This window comes from Cyanistes caeruleus, chromosome 14 (genome assembly GCF_971803275.1).
Source record: "Cyanistes caeruleus chromosome 14, bCyaCae1.hap1.1, whole genome shotgun sequence".
Classification (NCBI taxonomy): domain Eukaryota; kingdom Metazoa; phylum Chordata; class Aves; order Passeriformes; family Paridae; genus Cyanistes; species Cyanistes caeruleus.
This window is the reverse complement of record NC_141714.1, coordinates 15601593-15616693: the sequence shown is the minus strand read 5'-3', so window position 1 is coordinate 15616693 and position 15101 is coordinate 15601593. Positions and strand designations below refer to the sequence as shown.

Sequence of the window (15101 nt, the reverse complement as noted above, 5' to 3'; positions counted from 1 at the left end):
TCTGCAGCTTTATTGGAACAACATGTCCCCGGCCCCAGCCACACATGGACATGGTTTCCATACTGGATGCATTTCAAATGGTCTGGGTGCTTATTTGTTCTGCTCTATCTTGCTATCCAATCCTCATTTGCTTTGCATAATTGTGATACAAATTATCATCTAATTACAGCCCCAACCTCAGCAGATCAAATGTAAACCGAGGCACTTCCATCGCAAAAAGCGACATCTGATGCTCCCTCTACGCCTTTGGCTTCTCCAATAGATGGATTAAATTTGTGTGAAACCAGAGAGCAAACTGCACTTTGATTAAAAATATTATTGCCGGGTATATTTTGTCTCCTTAGATTTTAAATCCACCCCCGTGTCTGAGCACTGAGCCCATCCAATGTCCTGGCATTGGGTGTGGACACAGCACCTCTGGAACGGCCACTTTTACTTGCTGAGTGCTATAAACAGGCTCAGATACTCCCAAATAACTTCAAACTTCTCTTGGGAAAGGTCAAATGACTAATAGCTGAGATTGTTCAGCAAGTTCCATCCTTAAAAACAATCTCTTTGATTTTTTCTCCCTGATCCCATTTAAAAATAGCACTGTAGTCCTGAGGTGCTGTTTGTGTTTGCTCACTAAGCCCACAAAGAATTGTGAACTTTGAAATGGCCAAGAGTTTTCCAATAATATTTGTGGGAGAAAACACAAATCAGCACAAGATGGAATTGTATTGACATGGGCTTGCTTGAAATATCGACCTTGGTTCGCCCAGTTTCACATTTAATAAATCATATTGATTAATCTGATTTATTCTCTAGAGTTCTGCCACTCACCTACTAGTAGCTGTTTTACAAGGGACCCTGAGAGTGTAGAGTGCAGCTTAGCTGCTTTTTGGGGCACATTTCATTTAATGTCTAGGCAAACACATCTATTTTCTAGTGTGAGTGAATCAGCTGAGTCACTGTTGTGAATATGGAAAATATTTCTGTGCCAGAAGGGCCAGGGAGCTTGGTCTGCTCTGAGGTGCCCTTGGTGGCAGTGGCACAGGACAGAGAGCTACGACTGCCTGAAAACTCCACCCACATCCTTTTTATTTCTTAGATTGATTTTTGGAAGGATAAAACCAAGAGGTGAAAGGCAAAGGAAATGGAAATAACCCTCAGATAACCTGGATCAAGCAGCTCCTCTCACGCTGTGCCGACCTCTTGTACAGACAAATTGTTATTTCTGGATCTGCCTGACGAGCATCCTCCCAAAGTGTGACAACCCTGGGACACGCTCAGACCTTGCAGGGATCGGTCTCTGGGTGTGTTTCCCATGTGGTTGTGGTGAGGGGGGATGGCGAAACCTGGGATCCTACGGGACCCACAGCTCAATTCCACTGGAATCAGCCGAGCATCATTCCTGGTAGAGCAAATCACCGCACCAAAATATCTCTCCAGTCATTATCAGTCACAGTTTTAACCAGACACTGATTTACTGGATTACAGCTCATGGCCAGCAGCTCTGGAATATCTTATGCAACCGCAAATATTTGGAAAATTGGAAGTCCCCCATTGCACAAATCCGTGACTGATGGGGAAGAGCCTTCCAGCTCCCCAGGAGTACAGCCACACGTGGGGGCTGGGTCGTGGTCACTCAGCTGGACACGGGCTGGCCATGGTCAGCACTGGAGTTACCACAGAAATTCAGTCACCACCAATGTTGGAAACAAGGACACCCAAGGAACAAAAAGTGCTTTTTTTTTTTTCTTTTTTTTTTTTTCCCCCCCAATAAAAATAGGGAGATAAACTGCTAAGGAACAGCCCAATAAAGCAGGTTTGTTCATTTTTACAGTTGTACGGACCATTTTTCACACCCCTCGTTTCATAGTGGCATTACTGGGAGCTCTGTGAACATCCAAAGCAGGAAAATGAGGGAAACCAATTTTGTCTGAATGTTATCAAAGTCTCATGAAAGTAAAAGTGTAATTTTTGTTAATTTAGCAGCTTTTGATATTGTTTGTTCTGTTCTGAATTTGTTGTCTATTAAAGATGAAAGTAAAATCAAAACTCCGGTATCAGTTTTGATTCTTAAACCTGTGCCTAATCCCTCTATATTGTGTGTTGGCTTTGAAAACATAGGATTAATCCCAAAATGGGGCTGATCCCAACCAAGCCTTATTTTCCAATCTCTGCCATCTATCAAGTGATAAATTTGATTTTAGGTAGAGTCTGAACATCGATCAAATAAAGAATAAAACCTGTGTCCTGATTTATTATGAGTTACATGGTGCCCTTGGGAGCTGGAGATTTTTTACAGGAAAAACAAAAATATCCACAGGTTACAAGAAAACAAATAGGAATTTTGGAAGGAATTGAAAATTTCATGTTCCAGGGCCTGTAGAGTTGTAATTCACCATAAAGGATGCGTGTTCTCCGTGGGACTGAGCCAGGAGCATCCCTGCCCTTCCCTCAGTCAAGGCTGGATGAGATCCCACTTGGGTCTTCTGTGTCCCTTGGGGCTGAGAGCTCTGGGTCAGAGGATTGTCCTGCTGTGCTCCTGGGGTTGTTTCATCCCACACAACTCTCCAAGATGTATCCTCCATGTCCCCATGGATCCATCCCACTGTGGGAGAGATGTGTGATCCCATCCTTCCTTCCCACCACGCCATCAAGGCTGGTGCCACTGGAGGGTGGGGCATGGAAAAAGGGCTCCGGGTCTCCCCTCCAGCTTCTCATCCTCATCCATCTTTCATCCTGCTTTTCTTTACCTGGCACCAGATACTTGGATTTATGTCCCCACCCTGATAACAGAGGCATCTGGGTCTTGAAGAAGAGGGACATTCATGTCATTAATTAGGACCCATTAGAGCCAAGGGAAATTAAGAACAAGCTCGAGCACTTGGTTAGATGTGGCTCCTTTGCCAAGTCCATGTCCTGGACAGTCCCTTTGAAATTTAGGGATAAAACTTGAGTGGGAGCAGCAGCTCCCCAGGGCTCTGAGCTATCTGAAGGCAAGAGAGAGAGAAAACAGAGTTGTAGAAACACAGACATCAATGGCCCCACTTGAGAGTGCAAATAGTAAAAAGGTGACTGACAGTTTGCTCTTAACCTACAACTGTGACATAAATGTGGCCAAAAGGTATCACCTCAGGGTCATCTCAGACCCTCCAGATCCTCCACCCTCCCAACAACACAATGCAACACTTCTGCCCACAAAAAAAAAGGATTAAATGCCTGCCCATCCCACTCCTGTATCATGCAGTGTTTCAGAGTCAATAACTAACAAGCCCCTGGGTATGGAGGAAGGAAGGACTTGCTTTACATAGCTCAGAAATATTCTCTGATCCCACTAAAGGCAGTGGTTAATTGTGGGGTGCCAGTTGGAGTGATTGCATCTGCCGTCCCTCAAAGCAGCCGGAATGCTGTCACTCACTTTGAAATGCCCTGCTGCATTCATCAGTCTGGATGGCACAGAGAAGTTATAACCATACAAGCCATATGGAGGATGTAAAGAACAATTAAGTGCTTCCCGAGCAATGGGACTTGATGGGAAAATGTTTCCAGATGCATGTAATCCATACAGCATTTGACCAGCAGAACCGGGGGCTTGTAGGCACTGAGCGTTTAAGTCTTCGGCTTTGGCGTTTTTCAGGGAAGACAGTTTGGGCATATCCACCATGAAGTGGGGTAAAAGGTGTGGGTTGGTGGCTCCCAGTTTTTCATGGCTCGGAAAGAGGAGTGCCTGTTGTCTCAAGAAGCTCGTAGGGCAGATCTTGTAGTAGAGGGGCAGGTTGAGGGGGTGCAGGAAGCTCTCGGGGCACGACATGCCCAGGTTACTCGCGGGCAAGTGAAGCGTGGGAGGAGAGCACGATGGAGAGAGCAGGGGGTTCAGAGGAGAGGGGGTCCCACCGCTGGAGGCCACTGGAGAAGAGCTGGAGCTCCCACCTGGAAAGGAAAACAGAAATCATCCAGGCTGGGCTAACTGGTGTCCACAGCTCAGCAATCCTTGGAGGACTCCTACTCCCAGTCCAGGTCTCCCTCCTGCCGGTGTCCATCCAAACACGAACCCTCTCCAAAGACCGGCTCCTGGAAAACGGGAAGATCTATCCACAAATGGTTATTGTTAGCTGCTATATGTCTAACAACAGCATTCACACGTGTCTGATCCCATCCCTTGGACTGGGATCATGGTAAACACAGCTCCACACATACCTGGATCCATACCTGGCTGCACGACCGATAACCCTCCCTTGCTATACACGCACCATTGCCATTTCACGTTCCCTATTTTTCATGCAAATTCCAGACAGCTTTTTTCCCCTTGGGTATAAGAACAAAAAAGCATATTCAGCCCGATGGAGAATTTTTTTTGTACCTTCCTGCTCACAGGAATTGACTCATTTCACTTGGCTTCCCAAGCAATTTGAAACATTCCCCTGAATGCTATCGGTGTCTCCAGAAATTCAAACTCACAAGTCATGTGAACGTCCTACTTTCTGGAGGGGATGAATGAACACTTTCAGAATTCAGGAGAAAAGCAACCCCAAGGAGTAAAAATGAAGCAGGGACGGGATGGCTGCTCCGAGGTGGGAATGGTGCTGGGGAGCAGTCGGCCCTGGTGCTACACAGATGCTGGTTTCATCTCCCGCCTGTGGAGAGCCAAATGTCCACTGCACACTCATTACCAGATTCTTCCAGAGGGGTTTTCCCCCTTCCTTTATTTTGATTTCTTACTGAAATCACTGGGAAAGGATGTAAAGGAATGTGGATCCGTTTGTGCTACTATTTACATTCAATTGCAACCAATGCAATGCCTGGCTGGGCTCTGATCCCACTCGACACGCAACCGGCGACCCGAAATCAACTGTAAAACTGAACCACATCTGCTGGTATAAAAAATTCTTAAACCTTAAAACACAAAGATTTTGAATGTGATGGGAATTAATTTCCAAACTCCCAACAAGCAGAGCCTCTCACATGTCAGCCCTGGATCACAATAATCCGGGAAGGTTTTGTGGCGTGAAGGTCTCACCCTTCCCTGCTGATGTCAGTGGCTGCTGACAGTGCTCTGATATCAGCAGGGCAGGATCCAGTCCTCTTTCCATGGACATATCCCGATGTCCTCCAGAGCTCAGGGACTTTGGGTCATGTAAAATATGGAACTGAGCTGATATTTGTGTGTGAGGCAGCGAGAGAAGCCCTGCGTGGTTGGATGCAGCAGAGCAAAGCAGGGTCAGTATCTGCTGCACGGTATCCCGAGCAAAAAATATCCCACAGCGAGTTTGGGAATGGGGACTGCAGCAGAAACGATGAAGCAGATCAATGAGCAGATGTTTTCTGCCCTTCCTATTAGCCTTAAAAATAAAAATTTTTGCTGCCAATTCTTTCTTCAGCTTGATGGTCATAATTTCTTTTAATTTACCTCCTGGTTTTAAAGCTTTGGGATTTCAGTTTTACAGCATTTCTTTAGGAATCTATTTTATTAGTAGTAGAACTGCAGATTTTGTTATATTTATATCAGTCCAGGAATTCCACCCAGAAGAAAAATACCAAATACATTAAAAAAGAAAAAAAAAATCTAAAAATCCTGAGTAGCTCTAATATTATATGTACATATATTGTAGGGTCTTTAACATTTCAGTTGCTGTTGTTTCATTCCTCATGCAGCTCATCCACCACCTCCTCCCCCTGGCAAACGGGTTCAAAAGGGGCTTTTTGCATAAATTATTTTCTAAAAATAAAATTAATAAAAACCCTATTAATAATATTAATAAAGCTGCTACTACTACTACCAACAACTAGTGATAATCATTTTAGTTCTCCTTACGACTGATAAACCTCTTAATTTCTCTCGAATCTGATTTCTTTGTGCCCTCATTTCTACACCTGCAGAACATGAATTTTTGCTGTGATTTTTGCAGCATTTTCCGGCAGACACAGGGGTGACTTGGTGCGTCCCAAGACTTTAAAGAATTCCTGATATACACGAGTTTAACTCGCGGCTTTAAACGCAACTTGAAGGGCTCCAATGTGCAAACAAGCTGTTAGTTTTTTTCCCTTCGGCGCTAAGAATGTTTTCAAATATTACTTTCTGAAGCCGTTTTTCTGGGAAAGGGCTGTAAAGGACCGGTTGCTCTTGTCAGGATGAAGGAGAGCGTTTTCCCCCAAAATTTTTCCTCATCTTCTCTGTATTTCTGTGCGACTGCAGCATCCTAAATACCAGATAATTTTATTTTCTGTTGCATAACGCATTTGTCGGCGCAGAAGCTGCCGCTGCAGAAAGCACAGGCGGTCGCCGCTTCCACGTTTGTAGTTGATATTCCCAACCCGGTTGGAAGCAATTAGTGTAACAGGATCAAAGCCGGAACAACCCGACTCCAAATTATCCCCCTGCACACTCAGATATTTTTTTCTGCCCATCTAACCCTGGTTTCAGCCGGGGGCTGGAGCAGCCCGCGCCCTCATCCTGTCCTTCCCGGCTTCTCGCATCCACTTGCACAGGAATTTTATCCAAACCAGCGCGGAATGAACTCCCTCAAAATGCAGGGATTCGTTTTCTGGACGAACCTCGTAATCTTTGATGATTTGAGGAGCCCCTCGGGGAGCTCCGGGCGAGGCAGCGAGCGGGATTCACTTACCCTGGCTGTCTGCGCCGAAAGCCTTGAAGTCCAGGGCGAGGGGGGCTCTCCACGGGTAGGTCTCCAGGAGCCCGTCCAGGACCCCCCTGCGGGGCGAGAGCGCCTTGAACGGAGCCGCGGGGCCGGCGGGCGTGGGGGGCGGCGAAGGGGCGGCCCCGGCCCTTACCTGTTCCTGCCGGGGTCCCGAAAACCTTTGGCGAATGGATTCCTGTCGATCTTCAGCTTCGTGATCTGCAGGGTGAAAGGGAAGGGGAGCGGGGCGGGCTGGGACCGGCGGCAGCGGTCATCGGGGCTTTCCATCCCCCCGACCCCCGGTACCGCCGGGGCTCTCCATCCTCCCGACCCCCGGTACCTCCGGGGCTCTCCATCCCCCTGACCCCCGGTACCGCCGGGGCTCTCCATCCTCCCGACCCCCGGTACTGCCGGGGCTCTCCATCCTCCCGACCCCCGGTACTGCCGGGGCTCTCCATCCCCCCGACCCCCGGTACCGCCGGGGCTCTCCATCCTCCCGACCCCCGGTACCTGCTGGTTCTGGTAGGCCGTGACGGTGGTGAACTCGGTCTCCTGGAAGGAGAAGGTCTGCACCCCCTCGGCCGGCAGCGACTGGATCTGCGCTAGATCGAAGCGAGAATCCTGGGCGATAACGTGGACGCGGGGCTTGTACTTGTGCATGGACTGCAGGATGATCTGTACGGGGGGACAGGCGGCTGAGCCCCCCCGGAGGGAGAAGGGCACGAAGAAAACCCGAGGCGAGGCTCAGGAAGGAGCCGGCCCTGGGTCCCGGTGCAGGAGCTGTCCCCCGGATGATGCTCCGCGCCCCGGGGCGATGCTCTGCCCTTCCCCGGCCCCCCCGGCCAGGCTGCCCCACACCTACGTGCCCCTTGTCGTCCATCTCGTTGTTGGTGAGCTTCACGCGGTCGAAGCTGATGATTTGCCTCATCCAGGTCTCCCCCGAGCAGGGGGAGTCGGGGTGGATGTAGAGGCGCGGGGTGATGCAGGAGTGGTCCGTGTTCCCCGCCACCATCCACTGCGAGCTGTGATAGACGTACCTGGCCCGGGCCGGGCCGCGTCAGCCGGCGGGAGCCCGTCCCCACCTGCCCCCCACACCCACCTATAGATTCTATAGGTGCGTGCGGATCCCCCCAGCATCCCTGTGCGAGCCCCGTGGCCCGCTCGGACCGCAGATCGCGGTCAGCGCAGGAGGTCCCGCTGGCTGTGGGGTCCCCGCCCGTGCCCCCCGTACCTGTATCTTTTGGAGTCCACGGGCACGACATCGATGGCGATGTAATATTGCTGCAGCGGCTCCAGCCCCTTCACCTTCACCCGGACCGACGGGAACATCCTCCTGCGGGGACAGGGACAGGGACAGGGACAGGGACAGGGACAGGGACAGGGACAGGGACAGGGACAGCGGCTGAGCCAGAGCTGCCGCCCACGGGGCGAAAAGGGGCTGAGAAAATAGCAACGGGCATCGGGAGGAGGGAAAATCGAACTCAACGAAAATAGAGGGAAAAAGGGAGAACTAAGTGAAATATCTCAACAGAACAGAGAAACTCCAGACAACGAAACAAAACAAAACCAAAAAAAAACCCAAGAAACAAACAAGAAACAATACCATCACCCCCCATAAAAAAAAAAAAAAAAAAAAAAAAAAAAAAAGAGAAACGAAAACCAAAAAGGAAAAGCAGAGCCCGAGCGAGGCGGCGGGGGCCGGCCGGTACCTGCCGGCCTTGGTGATGATCATCTCAGTGCCGATGTCGTGGAACCTCCTCCAGAGCTCGGAGCCCTGCAGCTCCACCTGCACCCCGCCCGCCCGGCTCTCGGCACCGGCTTTGGGTCGCTTCTCTGCAGGGAACACAAAGGGCAGGGGGCGGCTCGGGAGGCTGCCGGGGCAGGGGGCGGCCCTGGCTCCCCGCCTCGCCGGGCTCCCTCCGGTACCCACCCGCCTCCGGGGCTCTGCGACCCGGCCGGCAGCCGGGGCCGGGCTCCTCATCGCGACCCTCCGGCACCTTCCTCTTGGCCGAGCGTCCCACCAGGGCTTCCACCGAGAAGGCGTGAGCCCGGGAGCTGAGCGCCATCCCCCCCGGGCTGCCAGGGGTCCCCCCGGGCGGCAGCGGGGCTCAGGCGGGCGGCGGCGGCTCCATCCCGGCCGGCATCCAGCGGCCCTCGCCCGGCCGCCGCACGGCTCCCGTCGGGGGGCAGCGGCCACGGCGAGATCCTCTTGCATCCAACTGAGTCAATAGACGGCTGCAGCCTCCTCTGTTTGTTTTGGAAACTGGTGGGAGCATAAGAAACATTGAGTGACATTTCATGGGAGTAACGGGGGGGCTGGAGGGGGAGGGAGGGGAGAGCCACAGGGGTGGGGGGGAGAGGGGGAAGAGGAGCCGGCCCCGTCTAGGATCAATAAAAGAGTTACTGTTCTCCATTAAATTGTAAAACTCAAAGAAATTTGACATAATTGCACACTAGGGGCCACTTTTCCAACAAAAGTGCAAATAACGTTTAACCAGAACCAGCGCAAAAGCGAAAAAGAAAAAGAAAAAGAAAGGCGGGGGGGAAAGAGAGAAAGGAGAAAGATTAACAGAAAAGAAGGAGAAAAGGAGAAAAAAAAAAAAAAAAGAGAAAAGGGTAGGGAAAAAAAAAGAAAAAGGCAGGAAAAGGGAAATAAAAGGGGGTGATATTAAAAGGGGGAGACAAGAGAAGGGAGCCGTGCCCCGCCTCGGGCCCCGCCGGGCTGTCCCCACCGGCCGGTCACACGCGGCCCCTCCGGTGTCCCCGGCACGACAGACCCGGTGCCACCCCTGGGCTGTGACAGGGCCGGGCAGCGCTTCCGGCTTTGTCTCGCGTTTTTGCTTTGTTTTTTGTTTGTTTGGTTGTTTTTAGGATGTTTTTTAAAGCAGCCCCGCCCCGGCTCCGCTTCAAAGCGCGGCCCCGCCGCCCGCGGCATCTGCGCTGAATTAGGGCAGAAATCCCCGATTTGCACTCGGAGAGTCCCGGGGATCTCCTGCGCTGCCGGGCGGGGCAGGGTCGGGGCCGGGGGGCTCCGGCCGGGGCTCTCAGGTGCGCAGGGAAAGCGCTGCCCGGGATCTGCGCCGCATTTTCATCCCTGCCCCGGGCACCTCCCTCCCTGCCCAGGCTGGAGCTCCCCCGCTGATTTATTTTCCATCCTGGAGCCCTCCCCAGAGCCGGCAGCAAAAGGGATTCTGGTGGGTTTTGGGGAGAGGAGAGTGGTGTCCAACCCCCCCATCCCCTGTGCAGCCCTGGCCCCGCAGCCTTTCCCTGCACCGAGGTCAGCTGGGACAGATGAGCCTTAAAGGGCAAAAAAATGTGGAAAGGGATGAAATTCACAGGCCAGCTGAGAAAGCAGGTTGAGCAGGGGGGAGCTCAGGGCTCTGTGGCTTTGGGACAGGCAGGGGATGGGGTGCAGCATTCCATGCTCCCAGGGTCACAGGGAAGTCCTGCTACATCCAAATGTTTCACTTTCCAGGATTTCTTGCTCTGTTTGTTTGAGTTGCTGCCCTGGTGCACGAATTCCCAAGCTTTGGGCTGGCAGCAGGTTGCGTTTGTGAAGAACACAGAATGGTTTGGGTGGGAAGGGACCTTAAATCCCATCTCATCCCACTCCCTGCCATGGACAGGGACACTTCCCACTAACCCAGGTTGCTCCAAGCCCTGTCCAACCCAGCCTTGGACACTTCCAGGGATCCAGGGACAGCCACGGCTTCTCTGTGCCAGTATTTATTCCTAAATGTGTGTTTTCATTGTCTCAGACTCACATTCTTGTCCTCAAATCCCATCCCAAGGACACTCCTTACTCAGCTCAGGGTGGGCATTGCCCATTGATGTTAATACACATTTGTGACTATTTATACCTTTTTTAGCACACATTTACACACCAAATTCCCATTTGTCACTGGGACAGGGAAAAGATCTCAGAGGAAGTGAAGGGGTGCAGATACAGCTGCCAAAAGCCCAAGCTCAGCATCCAGCCTGGACACCTGGTTGGAAGCCACCTCCTCCTCCAGCTGCTGGCCTTCCTCCAGTGCCAGCTCTGGTGCAGGCAATACCTGTAGCCTGGTTGGGGAGTGGAAAATTGGTATCCCAACTTGCCAAAGACTGATGGTTGTAATTTGATATTTTATAGGTGGATTTGGCCTTGTGTTACTCCATCCTTCCATGGATCTCCATCAGTGGTGGCCTCCAATGTGGTTTTGTTTCCTACAGGAATGTCCAGGTGCTCCTGCCTGATGCTCCTGTGGGGCAATGTCCAGCCTGCTGCCCAACCTCTGGAATGTCATTCCACAGGATAATCGTTCCCTGTCCACGGCAGGAGGGTTGGAATTGGATATTCTGTCAGGTCCCTTCAAACCCAAAGCATTCTATCGTCCCTTGTGGCAAGAAGCGGATGGAGAACAGGGCAGGGGAAGGAAATTTGGGGTTACCTCTTGCTCTTAGCAGGATCAGCCCCACCTATGCAGATTCAATTCTTCTTACAAAGAGAAATTAATCAAATTTTATGAACATGTTCATAATTAGAAGAGCATAAGCTCATGATTTCAAGGTGGCCGGCGGGTCCTGGCCAGTGCTGATGGAAGCCAGCTGAGGGCATGGAGTGTGAACCTTTATCTCTGCTGACATGACATATTATTAGGAAGTATTTCAAGTAATCTTTGATTTCCTCAGCGTTGCAACACATTTCAAGAACTTGGCCGGGGATCAACCGAGCCTTTTTAATTTCCTACACTGCAAAATAAAACAAAAATCAAGCCCGATTGAGGTGATATAATCAGGAACATTTTGAGGGTTTAGGTCAAATTAATGTGTCAGAGAAGGGTTTTCAGGGGACTTGGGGAGCTTTAATCTGTCAAAGGCTGACTCAGAGCCTGTTTGGGCTTTGTAATCTTATTGTCTTTATGGAATTATGGGATGGAATGTCCTGAATTACCATCATCAGAGAGCCCAGCAAATAATCAGTTGGCATAAAGTTCAGAATAACTAAGTTAATTTTAAAGCAAGTATTGCACAATACGCCAGAATTTTTTTCTTAGCTCAGAAATGATCTTTTAATACTGTCCCTTAATGTGTGAAAGCACTCAGGTAACCTCCAAACACAGCCTTGCTGAGCCACTTTTGGGGCAGATTTTAAGAGATTGAGTTCTTTTCAAGCTGTGCTCGATTTTGCCAAGATTTGCTTTGCATTTACCAAAACAAAATTAAAAAAACAACAAAGCAAACCAAACCTGCCTTTTGGTATTTTAATATCACCTGAACTCAATTATGCATCTAATACTTATTTCTTTTACATCTCCACTCCATCACAGATTTATATAGAGCTGCAATTATAAATTTGGTATGTGGATATTTAGGTTCTAACGGATAAATTCAAGGATTGTTCGGGATAAACTCCAGGTTTGTTCATTCTCTGCTCCACAAATCATTAGCAAGAATATATTATCCATTTAATATTTGGGAAAATGCTGGTTTCCAGCCCTGCAGTCTCTGATCAGAGAGATGCAGCAGCGTTACTCAAACCCTGGCTCCCAGAAGAGCCTCAGCCATTGCTCCTCCAGTGTTTAATTAAATGAGGAGTAGCCAAGTTTACGGCTGGGTGTGGGTGCGTCTCTCCTCCCGCTGGGTGTACGTGAGGTGGGACACACTGAGCAATGTTTTGGGTGGTGTAGCTCCTCTTCTCTCGCAGGGAGCAAAGCAGAGAATCCTGGGCTGATCCCATGTTCCTGAGCGCTCTTCCCACCCCAGCCCTGGTGGCACCAACTACGTCCACCCTTTAAAACTCTTTCCTCTGCTGTAAAACTGCATTTTAGGATTGATTTAACACTTTTTGCACATGCTGCTAACTTGTTACTCCAGGACTCACCTTCCAGTTCCCTTTTTTTCCTGGATTCCCAGGCTTACTGCTACCAGCAAATAAAAATGGGATTTTTTTAGATCTAAATCCATTCACTTGTAAATCAAAGAATCCCAGAACAGTCTGGATTGGAAGGGACCTTAAAGATAATCCAGTCCCATCCCCTACCATGGGCAGGGACACCTTCCACTGTCCCAGGTTGCTCTAAGCCCTGTCCAACCTGGCCTTGGACACTTCCAGGGATCCAGGGGCAGCCACAGCTTCTCTGGGAAACCAAAATCTAACATATAATTATGTAATAAATATAATTGAATATGCTGCCTGACATCTGCCAGGGGTACACCTGCACTGAGAAATGCAAGCGAATATCCAGTATTCCATTGTGCACATAATATCCTTTCCTTGGAAGTAAAAAAACCCCAAATTTTTGGATGAGACTGTGCCACAAAGAGCTGCCATGACCCAGCTGGGAAAGGGAAGGGAGGTTTATTATGGGAGGATGTAAGAGTTTCTAAATGCCCTGGAGGGGCTGTGATGGACAGGATGTGAGGCAGCTGAATCGCCCTTCTGGAGGCTGGAATAACACCAGGCTGGGTTCTACAGGAGCTGCAAGTGCCAATATTCAACTTGAATTTTTGTAAATGAAACCACCATTTCACAGGAGTCATTAACTAATTAGTCATTAACAGATTCACAAATATTTCTTTTTCCTAAAAATCTTTCAAACAGAAACTGCTGAAGACTGAGGAATTCTTGGCAGAAAACACCCGTGGAAGCGTAAAGCAGTGCCCAGGAGATTGTTTTTCCTGACATTCTCAAATATCCCATTCCCCAGCACAGCTTTAATTTCATTCCATGATTATTTTGCCCCTCGTGAACTTTGAAGAACCTCTGCTCTTCTGTGACTGTGTTCTGTCTCCATCCCTGCTGGGATGTGGCACCTCTGGGCTGACTCCATCCAAACCAGGAGGTGATGGCAAGGTATCCTTGCCCACAGGACAATCCTGAATTTATTCCATGGCAAAAAATGACAGATCTGAGCAAGAAATGAGCAGTTTATGGTGGTGGCCAACCAGTGCTGAAGTTTCTTGGTTGACCTCCTAAGGAGGTCCTTCACCTCCACGTACGCTGCATTAGTTAAAGATAAATTAAAATAAATCTCTGTTACGTTATTTTATACATAACCTCCCCCTAGAGTGTGTGCAGGGAATAGGATTAAACCTGAAGGAAATGATTCAGTGAAGTAAAAACAATACAGACAGCATTTGGGGAGAGTTAAATCAAATTAGGGCACTCAGATCACTTCAGGATGAGAGAGAGGTGGGTGGTGTTCACCCCCACAGGCAGGGAAGTCAAGGAAGGGTCAATAATGCCCATGTGGGGTGGGGTGAGGATGAGACTGCAACAGGACCTGTCCCCACAAGAACCTTCCTCCAGCTGTGGCTGGTGCCCTGCTGAGTTTCTCCAGGACCTCCAGCGTGATGTGACGGGGCCCTCTGTGAGATATCTCTCTGCAACCTCCAAGTATTTTCTGGAAAAGCAGGATTTCTCATCTCTGTGCTGTGAGGAACATTTTTAACATTGTTTTTCCCAGCCCAGCTCCTGGATTTTGGCTCGTGGCTGTGTGGGAGAATGAGAAGAAGCTCCTCCATCCCCTCTCCAGTCACCAGCCTTCCATCCCTCCAAGCAGCTCTCCCACCACTTGTCCTTCATCACAGCCTCTCCAGAGCTGAGAAATAAACCCAAGACCCACCCCCTTCCCCCTCCAAGTAACAGGGAAAATTCCTGATGCGTTGAACTTTTCTCATAATACTTAAAGAAAATACTTAAAGAATGTGTAATAAGGGGGGATTTAGAGAGGACAAAATTCAGCACATAGATGAAACCTTTAGAATTGCACCAAAATGAGTCCTGTCTGCCTTTACCTCAGGGAAAGGCTCCAGGGAGGGAGGTGGGGTGACCCCAGGTGAGCCCCAGGACCCCCTGTCCCCAGGGCCAGCCCTGCTGTCCTCACTGCTGGAATATGGGGAAGGAGAAGCTGGAGTTCTTGGTTCAGCTGCCAGGAAAAGCACACGGGAGAAGTGAAATTAAAATACTTATGGGAAAGCTGATACCGAGTTGTTCCATATTCCTGGGCAAGAGCTGGGCACAGCTGGGGCCACCTTCCTGTGCTCCCTGCTCAGCATCCCGAGGGCTGGGAACCCCGAGGGGGACCCAGGAGCCCTCTGAGGCAGAAATCTGAGGGAAAAAAAGCCTTTTTAGAGAGGAGGGATGTTATTTTTACCTAATACAGCCTGGGATCTTTAAACAGTTACTGGGTACCTGGAGACACCCCCTTGGTGATTTGATGGCCTTGGTAACATCATCTGCTCTGAGAGGAAAAAATGGGCCAATTCTCCCATGAGCACCAAGATTTGGGGCAAGGAGGATGAGGATTCTCAGCACCAACACAGGTCCCAGGTGTCCCAAACAGGGCCAGCTGGACAAATGGTCCCCATGGGGTCCATGCTGCAGGTCCTTCAGCTGGGGTCTCTCCCTCACCAGCCCTGCGGTGGCAGCACTCCAGACACCCCAGACCTGGTGCCAGGTTCCAGCTGCCAAACCCCTGTGGGGCTCTGTCCTCT

At 50.0% G+C, this 15101-nt stretch overlaps 1 protein-coding gene across 1 annotated transcript; it reads right to left on the bottom strand.

Moving 5' to 3' along the window:
* Positions 1-2218: 2218 nt before the first annotated feature.
* Positions 2219-8724, bottom strand: TBX22 (T-box transcription factor 22). The gene is made up of 8 exons (XM_086850437.1): positions 8554-8724; positions 8333-8456; positions 7855-7956; positions 7486-7660; positions 7134-7298; positions 6778-6842; positions 6612-6697; positions 2219-3918 (listed from the first exon to the last, which is right to left on the bottom strand). The coding sequence occupies exons 1-8, from the start codon at positions 8687-8689 to the stop codon at positions 3323-3325; spliced, it is 1449 nt and encodes a 482-aa protein (XP_086706563.1). The 5' UTR covers positions 8690-8724; the 3' UTR covers positions 2219-3322.
* Positions 8725-15101: the final 6377 nt, after the last annotated feature.

What these genes read in the sequence shown, in the direction of transcription:
- TBX22 (XM_086850437.1), bottom strand. Translation starts at nt 8,689, where the DNA reads ATGGCGCTCAGCTCCCGGGCTCACGCCTTCTCGGTGGAAGCCCTGGTG. An exon ending in GTGGACTCCAAAAGATACAG is followed by an intron (nt 7,661 to 7,854) that starts GTACGGGGGGCA and finishes GGCCCGGGCCAG; the next exon opens with GTACGTCTATCACAGCTCGC. An exon ending in TTTCGGCGCAGACAGCCAGG is followed by an intron (nt 3,919 to 6,611) that starts GTAAGTGAATCC and finishes TTTCCTTTCCAG; the next exon opens with GTGGGAGCTCCAGCTCTTCT.